Consider the following 24021-nt stretch of genomic DNA (forward strand, 5'->3'; position numbering starts at 1 on the left):
ACTGATAATCATTTCTTTAAAATAGGATAATAAAAGGATGATAATAAGAATACTGACAATAAATGATTTGAACCTCACTTTAGAGCTATACTTTTTAAAGTACTATGTCAAAACACAACTGGCTGACATTAAGCCAACAAGACACTTCCATTTGTTATCTTCTGCAAGAAGGAAAAGACAAAGGACTTAACAAACTGCTAGGTTTGTGACACTATTCTAAATGCTTTCATATGTTATTTCCTTTAATACTCAAAATAATCTTGTGAGGTAGGTATTATCAACCTCATTTAACATATAAGTTAACTAAGACTTAAAGAAGTGACTTGCCCAAATGACAGAGGCGAGATTTGAACACAGGTCTGTGATCTCCAGAAACCATGTTCTTTCCTCTACATAATGCTACCTTAATTGCATATGAGGGAAAGGAATAAGTCCAGGTAGCCACACTACTGGAAGACCGGACAGATAAATATGGGAAACTGTTCAATTCTAGAAAATGTTTTGATAAAGTAGTTAAATGTCTAATGAGAATCATTTTTAAAAAAAAGAAAAAGTATTCAAGTCATAGAATATTTAGACTGAAAAAAATATAAATGACCAAAAAAAAATTCTTTCACTTCAATAAAGACAATTACATATTTTCAAACTAATATGAAAATTATCTCAAATTTAAACTAGGAATATTCGTAATTTTTATTATAATATTCTGCTTGATGAAAGAAACAGTTGTTAGTCAGTAGTGCATATTTCACTGTTAATTATGAGAAAGCAGAAATAAATTACCTGTACAGATTCACATGTAATCAATGGTAGTTCTGACAATGCTGATTCAGAAGTATTCTTATTTTCATTAGTGATGACATGGTCTTGCTTAGGTTGTAATTTAAGAATTTCTGAACTTTTATGTTCAACAGGTCCTTCTTCATCACTGGAAACAACAACTAAAAAGAAACAATTGTTTTTTAAATGTGTCACAATAAACACACATCAAAAAGAAAACTTTCTAATTCATGGAATATACCTTTAATAATCCCATTAAAATTTAATCATCTAACTTGTCCAACTTAGAAACTGCACTATCATTCATTATCTGATTTATACTAGTTATATACAATATTTCCATATCAGTGCTATTGTTTAGCAGTTACCTGCAACCTTACTTTCTGGAGGATGAAGACATTTAAAAATGGATAAAGCCATGAGAAAGAACTTAGGGAAAAGTTCTGGCGAGAATAATAAAAATGTATTGTTCCATCACTCTAAACTATACTTAAAAAAATTAAATTTAAGATTAAAATTTAAAAAAATAAATTGTACTTTAATGCCTGTAACATTAGTTACCTCCAGGAGGAAGGAGTGGATGCCTGAAAAGATGTGGGAAACTATTCACTGTGTATCCTTTAAAACCTTTTTTTGTACCATGTGAGTGTATCAAATACTTGAACATTAATTAAATCAAAATTAATGATAATTATTACATAGCACCTAAACTCCGCACTTCAACTTCACCAACCAAAATGTCAATAATAATGGCTCTTCTGGAATCCTTTTTAAAAACTACTGAGATGAGGGACTCCTGGGTGGCTCAGCTGATTCAGCGCCCAACTATTGGTTTTGGCTCAGTTCATGATCTCCTGGGTCATGGTATTGAGCATCTCAGCACATGCCCAGAGGGGAGTCTGCTTGAAGAGTCTCTCTCTCTGCCCCTTCCCCAACATGTGTGTACACGTGTGTGAGCATGCTCTCTCTCTAAAATCAATAAGCAGATCTTTAAAAAAAATTACTGAGATAAATTACAGTTCACAATTCTAAAAAAAATAAAAACAAACACAAAAAACAAAAACCCTGCTTCCAAGTAATCTATTGTTTACCTAAATCATTATTACAAAATTTATGAACAAAGTCCAAAACCCCAAGTTTTCTTTTTCTCAAGTTAATATATTCCACAGGGATGTCATAAACAGCTAACACCTCAGCAAAATTTAAGAGGTAAAATAAAACAACTAAGTAAAGAAGAGAAAATTTAAAAACATTATTATCCTACTGTTACTTACTTGGTTCAACTGATATCAAAGATTGGCTCCCCTCACTGTGTTCACTTAAAACGGGATTTTCTATTGCATTCAACTCATTCTCATCCTTCTCAAGCAGGGTAGAATTCCTCACAGTATCAGTGGAAGTAGAGCTCTCAAAAGTTTCAGTGGTTGAACAGTCAGAGGTACTTTTGGGAGCAGCACTCAAAGCCAACTCCTGACTATTAAGTAAGGATAGTTTAGCAATATCACTTTCTACAGGTTCAGGTGTAATTTCTTCAAGCACTTTTGAGTCTTGATGATAGTTTTCACTTGGCTTCTCAAATTCAGCAGATGCTGCTGAGTCATTTTCTTGTGTTTTCTGAACATAAATGCATACAGAAAATTAGCATTAGTCAGATTTGGCTAAAGAATTTTTTAAAGTTTAAATTCCTAAAGGAGAATATAAAAGTAAAAATATCATTTCTATAACTACAGGAATAGGAAACCACATAATAATATTATATTACTATCGCCAGGGTCTCCCAAGTAAAAAGACAGAATTTGGTCTGTCCGATCAGACATCCAAACATTTTTTTAAAAGGCTGTGATGTGGAAATTCCCATATTTACAAGTGGTTCAGATGGTCTCCCACAACCTAAGTCAACTTTAGAATAAAAAAAGGTTTTTTACAGTTTTATTTTGTAAAAGTGATGAAGCCAAATGACATCATGTGACTTTATTAACAGAAGCAAAAAATTAAAAACTTAAGAGGCTAACATTTTGAAAAACTATCAAATCAATCGCTGACTTCACATCTCTATCACCATTTAAATCTAAACCTGTAACTCAAAGTTACTGAAAAGTCCTTAAAAGGCCTTGTGAATTAAAGGAGTAAGAAAATTCTCTCCTTTTACTTTTAATAACTATTCACTAAGTTTTGAAAATAGTGTGCATTAAGTATGGTAATTCTTCACTTTCAACAAATTCCCTAAATCCTAGGTAGAGTCTTAAAGAAGTTGGTAAGTAAATTACTACTAATAAAAGAAATCTGGTAATAATTTAACTCAGTCTGTGAAAAAGCAATTGCCTGGACAGTATGAATGGAGCATTAATAAAATCTGGTTAAAATAAGGTAAAATAAAAGAAAACAAGTCCACCAGATATCTACCAAAGTAAGAAGTGCTATCAGAGAAGAGTATTTTTAACTTTACTTGTTCATAACATCTGAAATTTGTTCCAATAGCTATATTACTAAAAAAACATTTATTTTTCAAAAATCAAACAGCGAATCAAAAAAATAGGCAAAGAATAGAAAGAAATCTAAAGATAAAAACAGATTGTTATAAGAACATTATTTGGTCACAGTCAATTCATTTTTGTCATAGAATAAATTATTTCATATGATATCTAAATACCTCTACTTACTATCTGTTCTGCTGACTCATACAAAGCAGAAGTAGAATTATGAGAACCAGGTAAATTACTTCTAAGCCTTTTCTTTCTCTTCCTGGAAGTCAGGGCAGGTTCCATTTTTGAATCAGAAAATGTATCATCCTTATTTCTGCTCCCATCTTCAAGATGATCACAACCTCTACTTCCACTACTGAGCTCTTAAAAAATAAGAGAAACAAAAATATGGCCAAAAAGTACAGAAAGAATCCCTTTTAGAAGAGCTCACATAAACATCACCAAAATTGCTGTACAACTTCCAAAACTAATCTAAAAAAAGATTCACCATTACACTCTCATACTGACATGGATGAATGTAAAGAAATACCCTATTTTAAGTTGCCTACACAAAGTAAATGTTCATTGTACAATAAATACAAGGTAAGGAAAGTATATAAAAAAGGAGTATTCTTTAGTAACCAAAGCAAAACAATCAAACTATATTTTTCCTTTTTCTACGATTACATTTGATTGTAAAAAGAGGGGGAAGTGACAATAAAATTTAGAAAATTCACATTTTAAAACGTCTTGATAATTCATTGTGATTTTAGTAATTAGTTGTCTTTTTAAAATTTAAATGCTACATACATGTATGTATTTTTTTTTAAGTGAAAAGAGACAGTACTTATGAGTATTAATCACTGCTCTTTTAAAAGGAGCCAAGGGACACCTGGGTGGCTCAGTAGGTTAAGTGTCTGCCTTCAGCTCAGGCCATGACTTCAGATTGAGTACCGCATTGGGCTCCTTGCTCAGTAGGAAGCCTGCTTCTCCCTCTGCCTGCTGCTCCCCCTGCTTGTTCTCTCTCTCTCTCTCTCTCTCTCTCTCTCTCTCTCTCTCCCCCACTCTGACAAATAAATAAAATCTTTAAAAATATGAATGAATGAATGAATGAATGGAGGCAAAACATTTAACCTCAACAGCAGAATATAATATGTGATCATTCACAAAACTATCAATTTGATTCAGTTTCTTCTATTTAAAAATCAAGATCTCATTTTAAGTATCCAATAAATCTACTCCCCTACAGATAAAGAAATTTTCCCTTCTGTAAATCAACAAAACATTATTTGAAACCTATGTCAATTATTCCTAAAACTGCTTAGTATTTCAGTTATCAAATATATGTACTATACAAAAATACCTTCCAAAAGGTTCTACCTTACTAACTAAAGGTTATCCTGAATTCTATTGCTTTCTGAATCTACATAAGTACTAACTCAAAGTATATGTAAACAGAGTCCCAAGGCAGCTTCTTGGAATTCATAACTTATAATTCATGTAACACTTACTGGCCTGACCTCTCTATTCACTCAAAATTCTTCAATACTACCCACCTTCTCTTCAAACTGTTCTTGCCCTTATTCTTCCTGCATAGACACCTAATAACTGACATTCAGAGTATCTCTAGTCATTCTTTAAAAGGCAGGCATTGGTCAGGATTGAGGGCAAAATGCCAAGATGGTCAACAGTCTTCCAATTTCCAAAGAAAATACTCTTTGCTCTCTCCCTCAGAAAAATAAAATATCCTCCTAAACATAGTATTTTGAAAAGCACAATTCTGGGGGGGGGGGGTAAACTGGAAAGGTAGTCAAATACAATTTCTACATATAACTGCTGTATCAAACTACATTTTCTAAACATAAATACTACAGCAAAAAGGCTGAGGAAATGAAAGGGGCTTGAGAAAAACCCTATTATACAGGAGTTTTCCCTCAAACAGTTTATTTGCTTTTCACACATCAGCCAAGACTATCTCATGGAAAATAAGAATAAGTTAGATAGAGCTTGGCCTTATAAAAATAGGATTCTACCTACATAATACGTACAATTTAGCTCACAAATGTTACTAGTATGTAAAATTAAAGAAATGACAAATTCTTGTAAACAGAAGAATTATTAAATATTTCCAATATGGGGTGCCTGGGTGGCTCAATCAGTACAGCATATGACTCTTGATCTTGGGATTGTGAGTTTGAGTCCCACGTTAGGTATAGAAATTACTTAAATATAAAGTCTTTAAAATATGTGTGTGTTTATGTGTGTATAGTACCAATATATTATTTTCATAAAAGCAAATTCTATAAGGCAAACTTAGTATACTACAAAAGAATGGTATACTTGGAGTTGAATTCAGAATTCCCATTAATTTATGGGCTTATGTTAAAAAACTGGTATGGGGGGGGCGCCTGGGTGGCTCAGTGGTTTAAAGCCTCTGCCTTCCACTCGGGTCATGATCCCGGGGTCCTGGGATCGAGTCCCACATCGGGCTCTCTGCTCAGCGGGGAGCCTGCTCCCCCCCCCCCCACCGCCTGTCTCTCTGCCTATTTGTGACCTCTATCAAATAAATAAATAAAATCTTAAAAAAAAAAAAAAAACGGGTATGGGGGTCAGTGCCTAAGTGGCTCAGTCAGTTAAGTGTCCAAATCTTGATTCTGGCTCAGGGTCATGAGAGTGAGACCCACATCAGGCACTGGGCATGCAGCCCGCTTAAGATTCTCTCTCTTTCTCTCTTAATCACCCTATTTGTTCTCTCTCTCAAAAAAAAATTTTTAATAAAAAATAAATATTAAAAAAGACTCTCCTTCTCCCTTTTCTCCTCCCCCCTTTCCCTCTCTAAAAAACAAAACAAAACAAAAACCGGTATTGGACACAATTATTCATAAGATGGAAACATGGTGAGTTTCAATCAAGTTTCAATAGCTACTTTTCTTAAAAAGACTTTATCTCTGAAGAGAACTTCAGGGGTACTAAGGATCTATAAAGTGCTTTTTTTTTTTTAATCATGCATTTTTTTTTCCCCCTGCTATGTTAAAATTCCACTGTGACTTTGAAGTAATACTGAAAGGTAGAAATCAGAAGCTTTTTATTCAACTATTCCTATTCTATCCAGGAAATCAGTAAAATGTGAGGGTTTACCAGTGGTGTCTAGAAAGTATGTGAATGGAGACTACTTGTCCAAATACTTTTTATTTGGTTATTAATGAGAATATTTTGGGGAAAAGTACAATTCATAAGAAAATAAATGTCTTTCATTATGTGTAGCTAGTGCTTAGTGACCAATTGAAAGATTACATCTACAGTTACAATGCTTTCTCTACATTGCCCTTGTAAGAGCTGAAGCTGGTTATTAGTCTAGTTTCTTTTTAAGTTTTCCTCTTCTATGAAAAAAGGCTACAAGGGGCACCTGGGTGGCTCAGTCGGTTAAAGCCTCTGCCTTCGGCTCAGGTCATGATCCCAGGGTCCTGGGATCGAGCCCTGCATCAGGCTCTCTGCTCAGTGGGGAATCTGCTTCCCCCCTCTCTCTCTCTCTGCCTGCCTCTCTACCTACTTGTGATCTCTGTCAAATAAATAAATAAAATCTGTTTTTTAAAAAAGGCTACTAAAAATTGTAAATAGCTGTGTTTCAAATAAAGTACAAAGAATTTTTACATAGTGTCATTTTAAAAAATCTTTTCTATTGAATAATTTATAAAATCATTCAGAAAACAAAATATCTCGACTAGTTTCAAGCAATCAGTAATCCAAGAGACCCCTAAAGATGTTAGTTCCACATCTGACTAATGTAGTAAACTATTTTGGTGCGAATTTTTGTAAAATCATTTTAAAATCTTGAAAGAAAGAGAAAAAGGAGAAAAGAGGTCAATTCATTAACCCTACATGCAAGGAGGCCTAAAAAGAATTTTCAGAAGTCTGGGATGTATTTACCTTTAAATTTGCTAATAGTGGCTTGTACTGGCATCCTCCTAGAGTTGAGAGAAATTCTAATGAATAAAGAATGTATGTCATAGGAGGATAGACAGTGGGAAGCTAAGAATAATAATTGAGTTAGCAGCAATATGAATTACCAGACATATCCATGAAACAACACTTACAAATAGCTAAACTAACATTCTAAGTGTATAGCTGTATATCCAGCCCCAACAATAACAACAAAAAGAAATAAAATTCAAATTTAACTTATAGATTCAGTAAATAAATCTATAAATGTATACTATAATGCACAAATAACAAATATAGCAATTTTCTTTGTGTTGCTAAATATACCTCCCTTTACTTTCACAAATCCTTTAAATGTAAGATTAAATAAAGTTAACCATAACTTAAAAATTATTAGAAATTGCAAAAGATAAAAATTCGAATGAGAACAAATTTCCAAGGTTCACAAACCTTTAGGTTGAGCATCAGACATTATAAGAGAAATGCCATCATCGTCTCTTTGCTTTTCTTTAGTGTGTGAAGCCTGCTTTGCATAATTATTATCCACTGTCTTACTTGATTGGGAACCCCTGCAAAAGAAAATATTATATTCAACTCTTCTATATCCAAATGAAATAAGAAGCCAGTTGACTTATATTCAAGATAAAAATCCAGTTTTACAGGTTACATATACAGTCGCATATAGCAGCATATATAATCCGCACAGAAGAAAGAATATTGAACTAAGATTTGAGAAGTAAGTTCTAATCCCTATCTTACCATTAAATTCTCCCTATTCTTTTGTGGAAAAAAAAATATGGACACCACGGGATTGGGCACATGCAAAATGAGCAAAAGAATGATACAGGTATTAAATACATCAAAGAGGTTTAAAAAGTAAAAATTCCATGAAGAGAAGTACATGATAAGCACATCTATATGTAATAAAAAAATAACCCAAAGGGAATTGTTAATATGTTTCAAGCATGGTTCACGTATCAAAAATTAAGTACAAAATAAAGTTTGGAGTAATAAATTTTACCTACAGAAGGAATAATTTATATTATAAGGTACTCATTAAATATATAAAATATAAGGTTGTATGAAAAACAAGTTTTGATATGATGAGCACAATATTATTATAAATGAAAACTTAATACAATATTAGTAGGGGATTTCAGCACCCCACTTTGAGCAATGGATAAATCATCCAGACCAAAAAAAAAAAATCAACAAGAAAACATTGGACTAAAACCATACATTAGACTAACTAGACTGAACATGCATCTATAGAACAGGCCATCCAATAACACCAAAATACACAATTCTTCTCAAATGTATAAAGAACATTCATAATCACATGATAATCATTAATCATATGATAGACCACAAAAAAAGTCTTAGCAAGTGTAATAAGATTGAAATCATACCAACTATCTTTAAGCACAAAAATATTAAACTAAAAATCAGTAACAGGAAAAAGCTAGAATATTCACAAATATATTAAACAATATGCTCCTGAACAAGTTGTCAAAGAAAAAAGCAAAAAGGAGATCAAAAGATACCTTGAAGCAAATAAAAATTTAAGTAAAACATATTAAAGCTTACTGAATACTGCAAAAAACAATTCTAAGAAGGAAATCCGTAGTGATAAATGCCTACATTAAGAAACAAAAACTCCAATAAACAACCTCACTTTACACCTCATGAAACTAGAAAAAAAACTAAGGCCAAAGTTAGCAGAAAGAAGGAAATAAAGATCAGAGCAGAAATAAGAAAAACAATAGAAAAGATCAAAATTTTTTCTGTTAATTCTTGTTAATTTGGGGTGGCTTAGCTGGTTAAGCATCCAACTGTTGGTTTTAGCTCAGGTCATGATCTAGTGGGTCATAGGATAAAGTCCTGCACTGGGCTCCATGCTCAGTGGGGAATCTGTCTGAGATTCTCTCCCTTGCCGCCTCTCCCCGCTTGCGCATACACTCTCTCTCAAAAAATAAATCTTTAAAAATATATATTAAAAAAAAGAAGATCAACACAAGTAAGACCAGTTTTTTGAAAAGATAAACAAAACTGCCACACATCCTAATTTCAAACTATATTATAAAGCCATAGTAATTAAAATAGTATGGTATGGCATAGAGACTCACAGGTCAAAGGAACAGAATCAAGAGCCAGAAATAAATCCACACATACATGGCCAATTAATTTATGGCAAAGGAGACAAGAATATACAATAGGGAAAGGAGATTCTCTTCAATTAATAGCATTGGGAAAATAGTCACATGCAAAAGAATGAAACTGGACCCCCATCTTACACCATACATAAAAAAATGAATTAAAAACTTAAAACATTAAAACTGTAAGCCATCTAACTCCTAGAAGAAAACATGGGGATAGGCTCATTAACATCAGTTTTGGCGATGATTTTTTGGAATTAATACCAAAACAAAAGTCATAAAAGCACAAAGAACAAGTGAGACTACATCAAACTGAGTAAGGAACAGGCAAGGCTGGTAGGAAGAGGCAAGAAGGGAGCTACATGTCCAGGCTCACAGAAATCCCAGATGTGGAGAAATGTTATAGATGAGATATTAACCAGGGAGAAGGGAACACCTTCATTGTTCTAAATAGAGACAGGATAGTCTCATGATATTTACCAGTCCACCATGTTAATTTAAATATAGACAAGATATTCTCATGAAACTTAGAAACCCACCATGTATTGACAAGAAATTTACCAAATTCCCTGGTTAGTTTTTTATAAAAGACTGGCCATAATAGCCCTCAGTGACAATCCATTCCAGATCCTTCTCCCTCTAGAGAGCTTTTTTCTTTCCTTTCTGTTCTCATCTTCACTTAATAAACCTTCACTTCACTTCACCCTTTTGTATCCACAAGATTCATTCTTCTACTCTGTGAGACAAGAACCCTGCAACCCTACAACAAAACCAAAAACTTCTGCTCAGCAAATGAACCCATCATCAAAATGAAAAAGCAATACATGGAATGGGAGAAAATATTTACAAACCATATATCTATTAGGGGATTAACACCCAAAATATATAAAGGACTCCTACAACTCAATAGAAAACTTTCCATTAAAAAAACCAGGCAGAGGGGAGTGCCTGGGTAGCTCAGTTGGTTAAGCACCTGACTCTGGATCTCAGTTCAGATCTTGATCTTGGGGTGCTGAGTTCAAGCCCCACTATGGGCTCTATGCTGGGCGTAGAGCCTACTTAAAAAAAAAAATGAGCAGAGGAACTGAATAGACATTTTCCCAAAGAAGACATACACATGGCCAACTGGAACATGAGAAGGAGTGTAACATCATTTATCATCAGAGAAATGTAAATTAAAACCACAATGAGATATCACCTCATATCCATCAGAATGATTATCAAAAAAACAAACAAAACAAAACAAAAAAAAAACAACAACAACAACAACAAAGTGATAGCACACATTGCAAGAATGTAGAGAAAACAGAACCCCTGAGCACTCTTGATGGGAATGTGGGAATGTAAACTGGTACAGCCACTGTGGAAAATACTATGGAGGTTGCTCAAAAATTCAAAAATAGGACAGCCATATGATCCAGCTATTCCACTTCTGGGTATTTATGCTCAGAAACAAAATCATTATCTCAAAAAGATATATGCACCCCCATGTTCAGTGCAACACTACTGCAATAGCCAAGACATGGAAACAACCTAAGTGTCCACTGACAGATAAATGAATGTAGAAAATATGATACATACACAGAGGAATATTATTCAGCCACAAAAAAAAGAGAAATCCTGTCATTTGCAAGAACATGGATGGAGCCTGAGGGCATTATGCTAAGTGAAAAAAGTCAGAAAGAGAAAGACAAATACTGTATGATCTCACTTATATGTGAGAACTTAAAAAACATACAAACAAACAAACAAACAACAACAACAAAAAAAACAGGGAGTGGCCAACAGCCTGCAGAGCAACATGCCTAAGTCTTATTGTAACTACTGCAACAGATACTTCATCCATGACTCTCCATCTGTCAGAAAAACACAGTACAATAGTAGGAAACACAAAGAGAATAAGAAAAACTACCAGACATGGATGGAAGAGCTCAGAACCAGATCAACAAAACAACTCCTACATTTCAACTGCTACATTATTTAAACTGCTACATTTCAGGATACCTCTTAGGCAATTCCCTGATCCTCCTACTGCAAAAGCAATGATCCCACTTCTCTCTAGTTTCCTGGGTCCTCCTCACCCTAGTATGATGCCAACACCCAATGGGGGGACCCTCCCATGCCAATGATGGACCCTCATCCTCCTGGGATGATGCCAGTGTACCTGCTTTTGGAATGAGGCCACCTCTGGGAAGCCACAAGCCAATGATGCCTGGGCCCTCCTATACATCCCATGATGGTGCCCACTTGGCCAGGAATGAGTCAATCAGACAGATAAGGAGAGATGGTAACGTCTTTATATCTTCTTTATATTACTTGTTCTACTTCACCAGTAGATCATGGTATTGTGACTTTGGGTGTTTTCTAACAGGAAGACTTGCTCCCCCTTCCTATCAAAGTGAATAGTTTTTGCAGGGGAGTTAGTAGGACAAAAAAAAAAAAAAGTTTTCATTTGTATTGTGAAATGGGAAAATAAAATTGTCAACTCTTTTAGTTAAAAAAAAAAAACCACTTAAATACAGTCAACAGATTGGTAGTTGCAGGGGATAGGGAGGTTGGAGAGAAGTGGGTACAAATGGATGAAGGTGGTAAGAAGGTACAAGTTTCTAGTTGTAAGACAAGTGCTAGAGTATAATGTACATGCAGCATGGTGACTATAATTAACAACAGGGCATTGTACATTTGAATGTTGCTAAGACATTAGACCTTAGTAGTTCTCATTACAAGAAAAAAAGTAACTATACAAGCTGATGTTAATTAGATTTACAATGTTAATAATTTCACAATACAGACATATATCAAATCACTATGTTGTACACCTAAAGCTAATACAATGTTTTGTCAATGATATATCAATAAAATTAATTAATTTTTTAAAATAAATTGATAGAAACCATTGGGAAAACAATTTAGTACTAATAAAATAGCCAAAAAATGAATGAAATCTTTACACACAATACTTTCACTCATAGTAGTTTTTAATAAAACTCATTATGGTAGTAGAAAAATCTGTGAAATAAAAAACTATATAAAATTATTAACCTATATCATTTTCTCATAATAGAATACATTATATAATAATTGCTGCATTTTCAAAAAAAAAAATCAGGTACCAAGAATAAATCAAGTATCCCTGTACAGTAAACTATAAAACATACAAATGACCATAGGAGAATTGTGGAGTAGGAAGCACCTACCATCTTGCCACCTAGACAATGGCCACACTGGCAGAATCTGTCTGATATAACTATTTTGGTATTCTGGAGTTTATTGAAGGCTGCAACTACTAGTCAAGAGGATCAACAGTAAATTGCAGTTAATTTCAGTTGATCCGAGCTCCAAAGTTGGTAACTGTGACCCAGTCACCTACCACTAGAAACAAAGCAAGCAGCAAAGCCCAAGTTCCTAAAATAGGCTGCACAGCTTACAATTACCAAGGTAAGCAAGAAGGACCTTATTCTCCAAATATTGGGAATCTTTATTCTGATTAATGATGGCGGTTTCTGCTCACGGATGAGCAGACATAGAGAAAGGCAGCCATTGTTGCAACGACCACCACCAATGTTACAACACTTTTGCCATATAGCTAAGAGGACTTCTGGGAGACTTAAAGGGCTGGCACCTATTTCGTTTTATCTGCCCCTCCTTTATTTTTCCCATTTTCTCCTTTTGGGAACCAAATATTTAAGGATTGCAGTATTATAAAATAATCACATATACAAAGGAATTCAAAAAGTCACAAAAATACTAGGAAAAGGCATTAACTCAGTAAAGACCTGGGAAGATCTTATGTTTACATATCAAGCTGATGTGTGGGAACAGAGATAATGAAAAACAGCAATTTAAAAAAAGGAGGAAAAAAAGGGAAGGAAAAAAAACAACAGCAAACACTTGGGAAGGGGGAGAATCTGATTTCCTGACTTACTATATTATAAGATTCAAGTACTGTGTTTTCAACAACAACAAAAACAAAAAAACAAACAAACATACCACAAGGCATATAAACAAACAGGAAACCATGGGATGATTCAAAGAGAAAAAAAAATAAACCAAAAGAACATGTCCCTGGGGAAAAAATCCAGAAAGCAGACTCAATAGACAAAGACATTATAACAACTGTCTTAAAGCTTCTCAAAAAGCTAAAAGAAAAGTCTTGTACAAAGTCAAAAAAGTGATCTATGGATAAATGGAAATATTAAAAGATGAAATATATTAATAAATCAAAAGGAAATTCTGGAACTAAAAAGTATAATAACTAAAATGAAAAACTCATGAGGAACCTGGCTGGGTCAGTTGGGAAAGCATGCAACTCTTGATTTTGGGGTCATGAGTTCAAGACCCATGTTGGGTATAGAGATTACTTAAAATTTAAAATAAATGAATGAATGAATGAATGAAATGAAATGAAAAATTCATTACAGGACTCAAAAGCAGATTTGAACAGGCAGAAGAAATAGTCCATCATCAGTCCTGGATTTAAGGAAAGGGAAAAGAAATAAAGAAAGATAACTTGAAGATATATGATCATAGAAATTATCAAATCTGAGGGACAAAAAAATTTGAGAAAAGTCAACAGAGCCTAAGGGACCTGTGGGACACCAACAAGTGGACCAATACATGCAACACTGGTACCTCAGAGGTTGAAAAAATAAAGGAGCAGAGAAATTACTGAAATAAATAATCACCAAAAAATTTTCCAAATTTGATGAAAGACATGAATATAAACATCCAAGAAATCCAAGGGACTACAAGCAGAATAAACTCAATGAGACCTATACCAAGAAACACTAATGATCAAGTTGTCAGAAGACACAGGCAAAGAGAGAATCTTGAAGGTACCAAGAGAGAAGGAACTCCTCACATAACAGCGATACTCCATGAGATCTCTCATCAGTAACCGTGGTGGCCAGAAAGCATGGGGATATTAAAGTACTGAAGGAGAAAAGTGTCAACCAGAAATCCTGTATCTGGCAAAACTATTCTTCTTCTTCTTCTTCTTCCTTAAGTTATAAAGTTAGGTTGATGATTTGAGATATTTCTTCTTTTTTTAATGCAAGCATCAACAGTTATATATTTTTCCTTTAGCATTGCTTTTGCTGCATCCCATGTTTTTATTTTCATTCATTCCTAAGCATTTTTTAATTTCCTTGTGATTTATTCTTAGACCTACTGGTTGCTTTTTTGAGTCTTCCAGTTTTCCTTCCATTAATGATTTCTAACTTCATACCATATAGTCAGAGAAGAATGGGAGAAAATATTTGAAAATCATATTTCTGGTAAGATATTAATATTCGGCATATAGAGAGAACTCCTAAAACTCAAAAGTAAAACATAACGTGATTCATTAAAGGCAAAGGACTTGAATAGACATTTCTCCAAAGAAGATACATGAATGGCCAACAAGCACATGAAAAGATGTTCAGCATCACTGATCATTACAAAGTCCATATCAAAACCACAATGAGATATCACATCACACCCATTAGGATGGCTATTACAAAAAAAGAGAGAGAAGAATGAGTTTTAACAAGGATATGGAAAAACTGGGACCCTCTGCACTGCTAATGCAATGTAAAATGGTATGGCTGCTATAGAAAACAGCACAGTGGTTCCTCAAAAAATTACTATAAGAATTACCATATGATCCAAAAATTCCACTATGCAAAAGAACTGAAAGTAGAGATAGAGACACTTGTACACCAATGTTTATAACAGTGTTAGTCACAATAGCCAAAAGGTGAAAGCAACCCAACCACCCAAAGACATTTATACCAGATTACAGACAGGCAAAAAAGGAATCAGAACTTCAATTAGGAAAATAATCTCTAGACAGTTGTTCTGAATCTACTATCTCATATAAGTCACCACAAATTAAAACACCACTTAACTAACCTATTTCTATACTTGAGACTGAAGAGGTCTTTCCAAGGATAAACTAACATACTCCACACAATAAAATTTTAAATTTATAAACTACAGAAGATACTACAAACAAAGTAAAATTGATAAATAGGAAACTTCAAGAGATTTTTGCAATGTGTTATATAACAAAGAGTTAATGCCTTTAATAAGTTCTTTAATAAATTCTTACAAGTCAATAAGAAACAGATGGAACACCCCAATACATACAAAGACTAAGAGAAAACTCACATAAATACAAAATCCATCTTCACTAAAAATAAAAAAATGACTGAAATGAAAGCAATTTCATATAAACAGTTCTATTTATTTTTGCTAACAGGTTATCAAAAAAACTTTTCAATGATAACACTTAATTCTGGTTAGAATATAAAAGAATGACACTATAAGAATTTATAAAAATAAAAAAAGAATTTATAAAAATAAATACACAAACTTACTGTGGCAATGCTATACAAATTAAAAATGAAAAATATCTGAATGTCCACTCATAAGGAAGCACATATTTATAAAAGCAGATACATCTCTATGTATTGATTGGCAAACTACCAAATTACAAGAGAAAAGCAAATTTTCTCATTTACTCTCCAGCATTCCTAGACATTATCATGTTATTTTACAGATGAGGTAAAACTGAGGCATAGAGAAAGAAGTTAAGCAAATAGATTGAGATAAAATTCAACAGCATACTATATAAGTTGTACAGGTATATCATTTATCACAGTGTAATATCATAATAAACAGGTAATAAATATTAGTTAAAAGTTTTTAAAGGAGAAATAGAAAGCTTAATAAATATATGTATTTTCAAATAATAAGTTGCTATCTAGAAAAAATAAATATGCTACTTCAAAGAGACCATTTTAATTCAAATTTCCTTTTCACCCTTGGTGTTTTCTAACTATTCCTTTATTTTTGGCATAAAACACAGTATTTTTTTCCTGCATAAATTCCATTCAAGTTGTCATTATAGTCAACAATAACAGTTGTGAACACTAAAGATAGGCTAAGATTAAAATAAGATCTTTGGCCTTCATAAAACATTTTTCCTCAGGTTTCATCAAGGGCATAAGTGCTACATTTTCAGAGAAAACTTCCTCATTTTCAATCATAGCTCCCATTCTCCTACCCACCAATTTTTAGTTGTTAATTGACACTATATCTTTGTAACAAAGAGTTGGCATATTTACTACATTCTTCGCAATAGTGACAATAACAATAATGTGAGAATATCATGTCTCCTCAGAAGATCTAAATTCCTATTTCTTCTTCCTGATTCTAAGATGGCAGGCAGGGAGGAGGAGCTGGCTGCAAGAGTCCCATCCTTGAGCATACCCTGTGTTCATGCTATATTCAGTTTAAGTCAGGCACATATACTGAAGTCACGGTACAGCCATATTTGCAATTTATTTCCATGGTTTAAGGAATATACTCCTCCTCCTTAAACCAAATGGTAATACTAGTGTGGCTGTGACAACTGCCTTGGCAGCACTGGTAATAGTAACAGGGGTGGCAGTGATCTCAGAATCCCATACTGGCATCCTCACCATAGAAGACTTCAGGAACATCAACTACAGCACCAGTAGTGGTACTATTGATAGCACCATCAATAAGAGAAACACAAAAATAATGACTACCATTTATTAATCACTTACTAAGTTTCTGGCATAATATTAAGAACTTTACATAGTTAGCTCCTTAAATCTGCACAATAATCTTATAAGATGTGTTACTACCCCTGTTTTAAAGATAAAATAAGTGACTTGCCCAAGGTAAATCAGCACGTTTGCAATACTGCTAAGATCTGAATCCAGATGTCTGGCTCCAAAGTCTATGCCTATTCTAAATGTAACAATCAAAAAAACTACCACCAAGAGAATGAATTTTCAGAGCCCACATCAAATACCACCTGGAAATTTCATAACTATTTAGAAAGGACTTGAAGAAAGCTAGGGTTCTCACTGAATAGATTTTAAGAACACCCAGAAATTTTAGACCTCATATTATTAAGTCTTGGCCCTAAACTGGTATAAAGCCTGTGCAGTATAGATTACAATTTGATAGGTCCATAGAATCCTCACAATATTATTATTTTTCATAACAGTATGAATGTGCACTGATGTCTTTTGAATTCAATGGGGACAGTACATAATAAGTGATTTTGTCTATAGAAAGTATCATCAGGGGCACCTGGGTAGCTCAGTGGGTTAAGCCTCTGCCTTTGGCTTAGGTCATGATCTCAGGGTCCTGGGATTGAGCCCTGCATCGGGCTCTCTCCTCGGCGTGGAGCCTGCTTTCCCCTCTCTCTCTGCCTGCCTCTCTGCCTACTTGTGATCTCTCTGTTAAGTAAATAAATAAAATCTTAAAAAAAGAAAGAAAGTATCATCAATAACATTTTTATTTATATGATACTTTATGTGCACAAAGAATTCTCATGTGGTATTTAAAAAGATAATAAACAATTTTGTGATATAAAAAGGTCATTCAGAGGTCATTTCTCTTCTTAAAATTCAGAAAACCAAAACTCAAGATTAAATGACACAAACATTAACCCAAGTGCACAAAATTAAAATATGTATTGAGCTAAGCACTGGGTATAAATGCAATTAAGACATGATATCTCTCCTTAAGGAGCTCATGGTCTAGTAGAGGAGGCAGAAATAAATACCTATAGGACAAACTGATGAATGTATTTCTAACATCATTAATTACAAATTAATTTATACATTAAATGCATTATTAACTGAATAATGCCACTGAAACTTGGTTCTTCTGGCAAATTCAGAAAAAGAGCTAACAAAGTATAAAGTCAAAACTGTCGATGATAATCTACTAAGTAGAAGTGATGTGAAACATAAAATATTCTCCAAAGGGAGAAAAATTTGTAAAATTTGTAAGTTCATATCAAATAAACAGCTTATAAAACTAAAGTGCGCTAGAAAGGTAAGAAATTTATTACAGATCTTTAAAAAGGCAGCTCTGAATACTCTTTAATTTAATAAGCTTACAAGAGAAATACAAAACAGAAGATACCTGTGGATGATTCAGAGCAAGTTAAAAAAATAAACAAGAATGGATCAATAATTTCTCACTCAGATCAAGATTATTTATTGTACTGGCTGAAGGCAGAAAATTAAAAAGAAAAGTTCATGGTAAATGAAAGTTAAAAGATTTAGTAGTATTTATTAACTGACACCCCTTAGCTATTACCCACAATTTTTTATTTACAGTCTCCTAGAGCTTAAAACAAAAGCAACTTCAGATTTCCATTTCCCTTACTGGCTCAGTAAGCTACAGTTGTTAGTAGAATTCAGCTATCTCAAACCATTTTTGTGAGGAATTCATTCAGCCATTCACTCAGCAAATAGTTCCTGAGTACTAAGTGCCAATTCTAGAATCTTGACAGTTCTAGAATATTGACATAAAAATGGTGAATACAATACAATGGAGAGAGACAAATGGATGGACAGACTGACAGATGGCCAGACAAATAGCACAGAGGAGGAAGAAGAACAGAAAAATGTCAGAGGAATAGATTTCAATTATATCAAATAAATTGAAATACTGAAATAGGTAACTCAATTTTCATTAAAAGTCTGCATCTATTTTCCCAAAACACAAGTACAGTATATTGTACTTTTTTTAAACTGATTATTAGCCACAGACTGCTGGTTCCAACAGCCATCTCAAGCCACCTGGGGACAAAAGTCATACTAGCCACCAGAGCATATTTGCCTCACTTTTCACAATAACACATCTATGGGGGAAGAATAGAGGCTCATTAGAATAAGTATAATACTTATTTTAAGTAAAGTTATCACTAAACATACCTTTCAGTTAAAAAGGAGTTCTTGTGAGGATTTAGATTTTGACAAGATTCTAGGCTGCCATCAGATGATGAAGAAAGCTGCTCTGATTGCAAGTTGTCTGTATCACCCAAACTGGCCTCAGTTACAGATGAGGTCTTTATGTATTTTCTTCCTAACTCCGTTCCCAGGACATTCGTCAATATAACTCTGGGTATCCTGTCACACAAAATAACAAACACTGTACTGTACTGAAGTTTGCAGTAAAAAAAAAAAAAAAAAAGTATTCTAGGAAGATGACTTTTCAAACATTTTCATCTTAGTACAAGCTATTAGAACTATATCACTCTAGAAATCAACCCATAAATACACTGTATGAACACATTCTTTTTATATTTCTAGAACTACTTGTGTCTTACAAATTGGCACAGATTAGCCTGCCACAATAATGGCTTCACTGTACTAATGGATGCTATTGGGGTGCTTCAAATTTTAACCAATTTTTCTCAAAAATTCTTCCTCTTTTCCAGTATTTATAAAAAAGAGACTACGACAAACAAATTCAAGAAATCTTTATTCTCATTCAACAGAAAGTCCTTGATAAATAATTACATACTAGTAATTGGCAAATGAGAAATGTTAAAATCAAAAGGAAAGAAATCATTCAGAATGCATCTATGGTAATGATAGATTCCATAAGTGAAACCGCACACATACCGGTGGTAATATATATGCTTTATTTAGCAGCACCAAGGGAAGAGCCAACAAATCAAATGTCTAGAAAATTAAAGGATATTTTTTAAAGCTCCAAACTTTTTAAAATTGGTGGGGTTCACATCGAATGTACTATATCAAAGCCTCATATCTTCTTAAACAGAAGAGGATAAATATAATCTTTTCTTGGTTAGCCAATTGTCATTATGTAACAACTGATACACTTCGCCACACCACAATTATGCCCTAAAGCAATTATTTCACCCTGAACTGACCAACCCAAACCAAACTATTGGGATGTTTTTGTTCTTGTTACTGCATTTTTTTAAGTTTTCTTATCTCTTCTTCACCAGATATTCTCCTTGACTGTTAACAATATGTCACTTGCAGCACTTTACTGACCCTTTATGAGAAACAACAGAAAACACTTAGAAAGGGCCTCAGTATTTCTGTTTAAATGAAATGTGAGCTTCCCTGTACCCTGTCATATTTGCTGTAGTACCTAGATGTTTTCACTTATTTTTACTACATACAGACGTTATGTTCTTTTCACACTATGCTCCAGACAGCATGCAATTTCAGATCTTAGGAAAACTTTACAATAATTTTAGTCTGCTCTTTATTTTAAACAGGCGGAACTCAAAGCTCAGAAAAGTTAAATGGCTGAAGGTATAACTCTTCCTAGTAGAAGAACCTGGGCCTATTATCTTTTGGTTTCTTTATTTTATTCCATTACACATATCCTTAATACTAAGTTGCCAAATGATCCAGTTAACTGGGCTTTTCTATAGATACTGCAGGAAATCTTTGAAAGTATGCATTTCCAGCACAATCTCCACAAAAAAAGTACTGCAATGATTAAGTAGTATATATGATGTAAAAGCAAAGTGTAGTCATAAATACAACTCCCTAAACTCAGAGTTTGAGTGAAGAAAGAAGGGGGAGGAAATCTGTTATCTAATACAAACACTAATTATGAGGGAGGGAAGGCAGAGATAATTTTCTACTTCTCATATGATTTAAATCTCTAAGGATACTAATTACTGTCTGCTTTGTGTATTTGATGCCTGACAGAAAACTCCTTAAAATCCTCAGTCTGATGTGGGAATGAAGGCAATACAGGACCAGCAAGGAGTCTCAAGACTTTTTTCATCTGACCTCACACTAGAAATTGCTATGAAATAAATCACTAAAAAAACTTCAACTATAGTTTAATGAAAAAAAATAAATAATAATGGAGCAAATAGGACCGCAATCCTCTGCAGTTAGTTACCATGACAACTCAACTTAAATGTGTACCATATAAACCACCAGCACTTCAGGGTAAAAAAAAAATGTTTTCTGAGAACATTAAGTATATCACTTTGTTCACTTAGCACGCATCCTCTCATAAGACATCTAAACGTTTTGCATCAGACTTGGGAAATAAAACATGACATAATATGTACTTAATAAAAAATAGCTTTCTTATTATTTTAAATTTTTAATATTTATATTTAAATGCATGCATCTGATCTGACCAATAAAAAGAAACACTTCAAAAAAAAAAAAAAAAGAAAGAAAACTCATCTGTGTTTCTCAGTAGTTTAGGGAAAATACAGAAATATTAGCACAGATAATTTTACTCAGGTTAGAACAATCTCTTTCCAGATAAATACCTTAATGCAAATAAATTTTACTTACTTTTAGGATATGAGAGAATCTGATATATTTATAACTCATTTTAAGAATTGATAACATACTCTTTTTACAGTCCCCTATCACTACTGAATTCTAAAATGTGGCTTATAATAAAAATAATTTAAAAACTGTAGTATTTCAGGGGCGCCTGGGTGGCTCAGTGGGTTAAGCTACTGCCTTCAGCTCGGGTCATGATCCCAGGGTCCAGAGATCGAGTCCCTCATCGGGCTCCCAGCCCCTAGGACCTTCTCCCCTCTCATGCTCTCTCTCACTCTCAATCTCTCTCTCTCTCAAATAAATAAATAAATGAAATCTTAAAAAAAAAAAAAACAAAAACTGTAGTATTTCAGTAAACAGAAAATTTAGGGCACATAAGGAGATACATCAAAGAAATGTCAGCTCTCAGTTAGCATCTCTGTTTAAATGCCTGACTATAACATATTTAAGTATGTTTTAAAATGTTGAGTCCCTAAAAAGAGCTCTCCCTCCAAATAGGAGAGACAGAGTCCATAAAAGATTACTTTATGCAAAATGTTGAAGAGAATAATCAGCAACAAAAAGTACAAATATCAGCAAGCAAATGGTAAATTTTAAAGATCAGAATTCTCTTCTCAGTAATAAATGATCACCATATTCTTACACAGTTTATTTTGCCACTAGATTTAAAGAAAGCAAAAAGCAAAGAAAATATGAAAAAAAAGAACTTTGGAGGATAAACAAGACCTTTAAGTTAAACAAATAGATGAAAGTCTTTCCTAAAAGAGAAAAATATCAAAATTTACCCAAAAGCCATCTGAAAAGATAATACACCAGACTGCAGTAGAACCTGCATCTCTAAAGCACAAGCACCGTAGGGGGCCTTTTAAACTATTAGGAGGTTCAAGGCACTACCTCAGCAGCAGTATATCTTTCAATAAGATAGCACTCTATTATAATGTGAACAAAATGTCACAAGAAAAAAATTAAAGATAAGCAGAATATTTAAAGGTCAATAATTTAGATATCATAAAAAATACCGTAATAAAATCTAATTCCTGCATTACTTATGAAAAAAGTTATATTTCAGAAGAGTAAAAAGCACTGTGGTACAGGAATTAAGAAGAATGACTCTAGAGTCAGACAAAAACAGGTCCACGTTCTGATTTCAGCACATAATAATATACCTTAGTCAAGTTTTTTATCATAATTTTTCCTCTTAGCATTGACATTCTCATCTCTAAAATTAAGAGAAAATCTATCTTACAAAGTTGTTAAGATGAAATGAAATATTAGATGTAAAGCAGTTAGTATGGCACATAGTAAGTACACAGTACAAGGAAACTCGCTTTAATTTTCCTATTATTGAAGTCCTCCTAAAAGTTATAAACTATTCTTTCAAATGGTACTTAACTGTCCTAATTTATCATACTCTGCAATTTTGAGAAAACATTAAGAAGTACATAACTAAATAGTTAGCAATGCCTATAGTACACCAACATCTTCATAACACACAGCCATAGCACAAACATCTTTCATCAACTATTTGCAACTCATGTAATTTGGTATCTTGAAGAAACAGAACTCTGTGAGAGCCTTAGAGAATACAAATCTATATACTGATGACTAAGTTCATAATACCTAAACTATCTTTGGTATAGAACTATATAAGTTAGGACTGCCATAGAAATTTCATGGCTAGTCAGAATTTCAAAAGATTCTTAATTTTCACAAGAAATATATAAAGGTATATACTTCATCTTTCATACTAAGTCATATGGAAGAAAGGACTAAAAAACTGTCATTCCACAGTCTATCCAATTTATTTCTTCAGTATGTAAGTAGTAACAGTAAGTAAAATAAAATTACATTTATTTAAGTTGATTTACTAATATTATGAAATCACATTTCAAAATATAATACGCTAAACCAAAGCAGAAACAAATTTTGTAATGCAGTCAGATGAAGCATAAAGTATGCTGGCCTGAGAATTAATGCCATTTATTGATTGTTTCTCTGCATGGTTATTTTCTCTGATTCTCAATTTTTTCAATTATAAATTGTGGAGTCCTTACCTGCATAAGCAGCAAGATATGTAAGATTCAAATAATTTAATAAATGAGAAAAACTGGTAAGAGCTATTAATATAAATATGTTAAAAGCAAATTTTTAAAGAGATGCAACCTTTGTTGAAAGACAATATAATTATATCTGGTAAGAAAGCTATAATATAGCAAGCAAAAAAATTATAATACTAATTTAGTTTTCATTTTGTTGTCACTTAGATGAATACCTTCCTAAAACTCTGTTATATAACATTTTAATAAGGTTCTTATAAATCTATTCTTAGATGATATAATTCAAAATGCATTAAGTTTCTTAAGCTATGTAGAGAAAACGATTTTAACTGCTGAATATTTCTTAAAAGTGATTCATAGATATTCTAAATTTGCTCTTTTCTTTTACTAAGCTAAATTTTAAATGAATAAATTATCACTCAACTAAAATTATACCAGCTTAGAGAAAACTTAAGGTGATAGGAATACTACAGTATCCAAAAAATCTTACCATCACAATACCTAAGTTATG

General features: G+C 33.1%; 1 protein-coding gene across 1 annotated transcript in view; it reads right to left on the reverse strand.

The window, feature by feature from the left end:
- SENP7 (SUMO specific peptidase 7) overlaps window positions 1-24021 on the reverse strand; it is a 164019-nt gene that overhangs the window by 47868 nt on the left and 92130 nt on the right. Inside the window, exons 6-10 of the mRNA XM_080799916.1 lie at window positions 19087-19281; window positions 7632-7750; window positions 3441-3625; window positions 2055-2394; window positions 784-941 (exon numbers count right to left, since the gene is read on the reverse strand). Of these exons, the coding sequence (XP_080656042.1) occupies window positions 784-941; window positions 2055-2394; window positions 3441-3625; window positions 7632-7750; window positions 19087-19281 (997 nt within the window). The remainder of the gene's footprint in view (window positions 1-783; window positions 942-2054; window positions 2395-3440; window positions 3626-7631; window positions 7751-19086; window positions 19282-24021) is intronic.

This window comes from Martes martes (assembly GCF_963455335.1).
Source record: "Martes martes genome assembly, chromosome: 1".
Classification (NCBI taxonomy): domain Eukaryota; kingdom Metazoa; phylum Chordata; class Mammalia; order Carnivora; family Mustelidae; genus Martes; species Martes martes.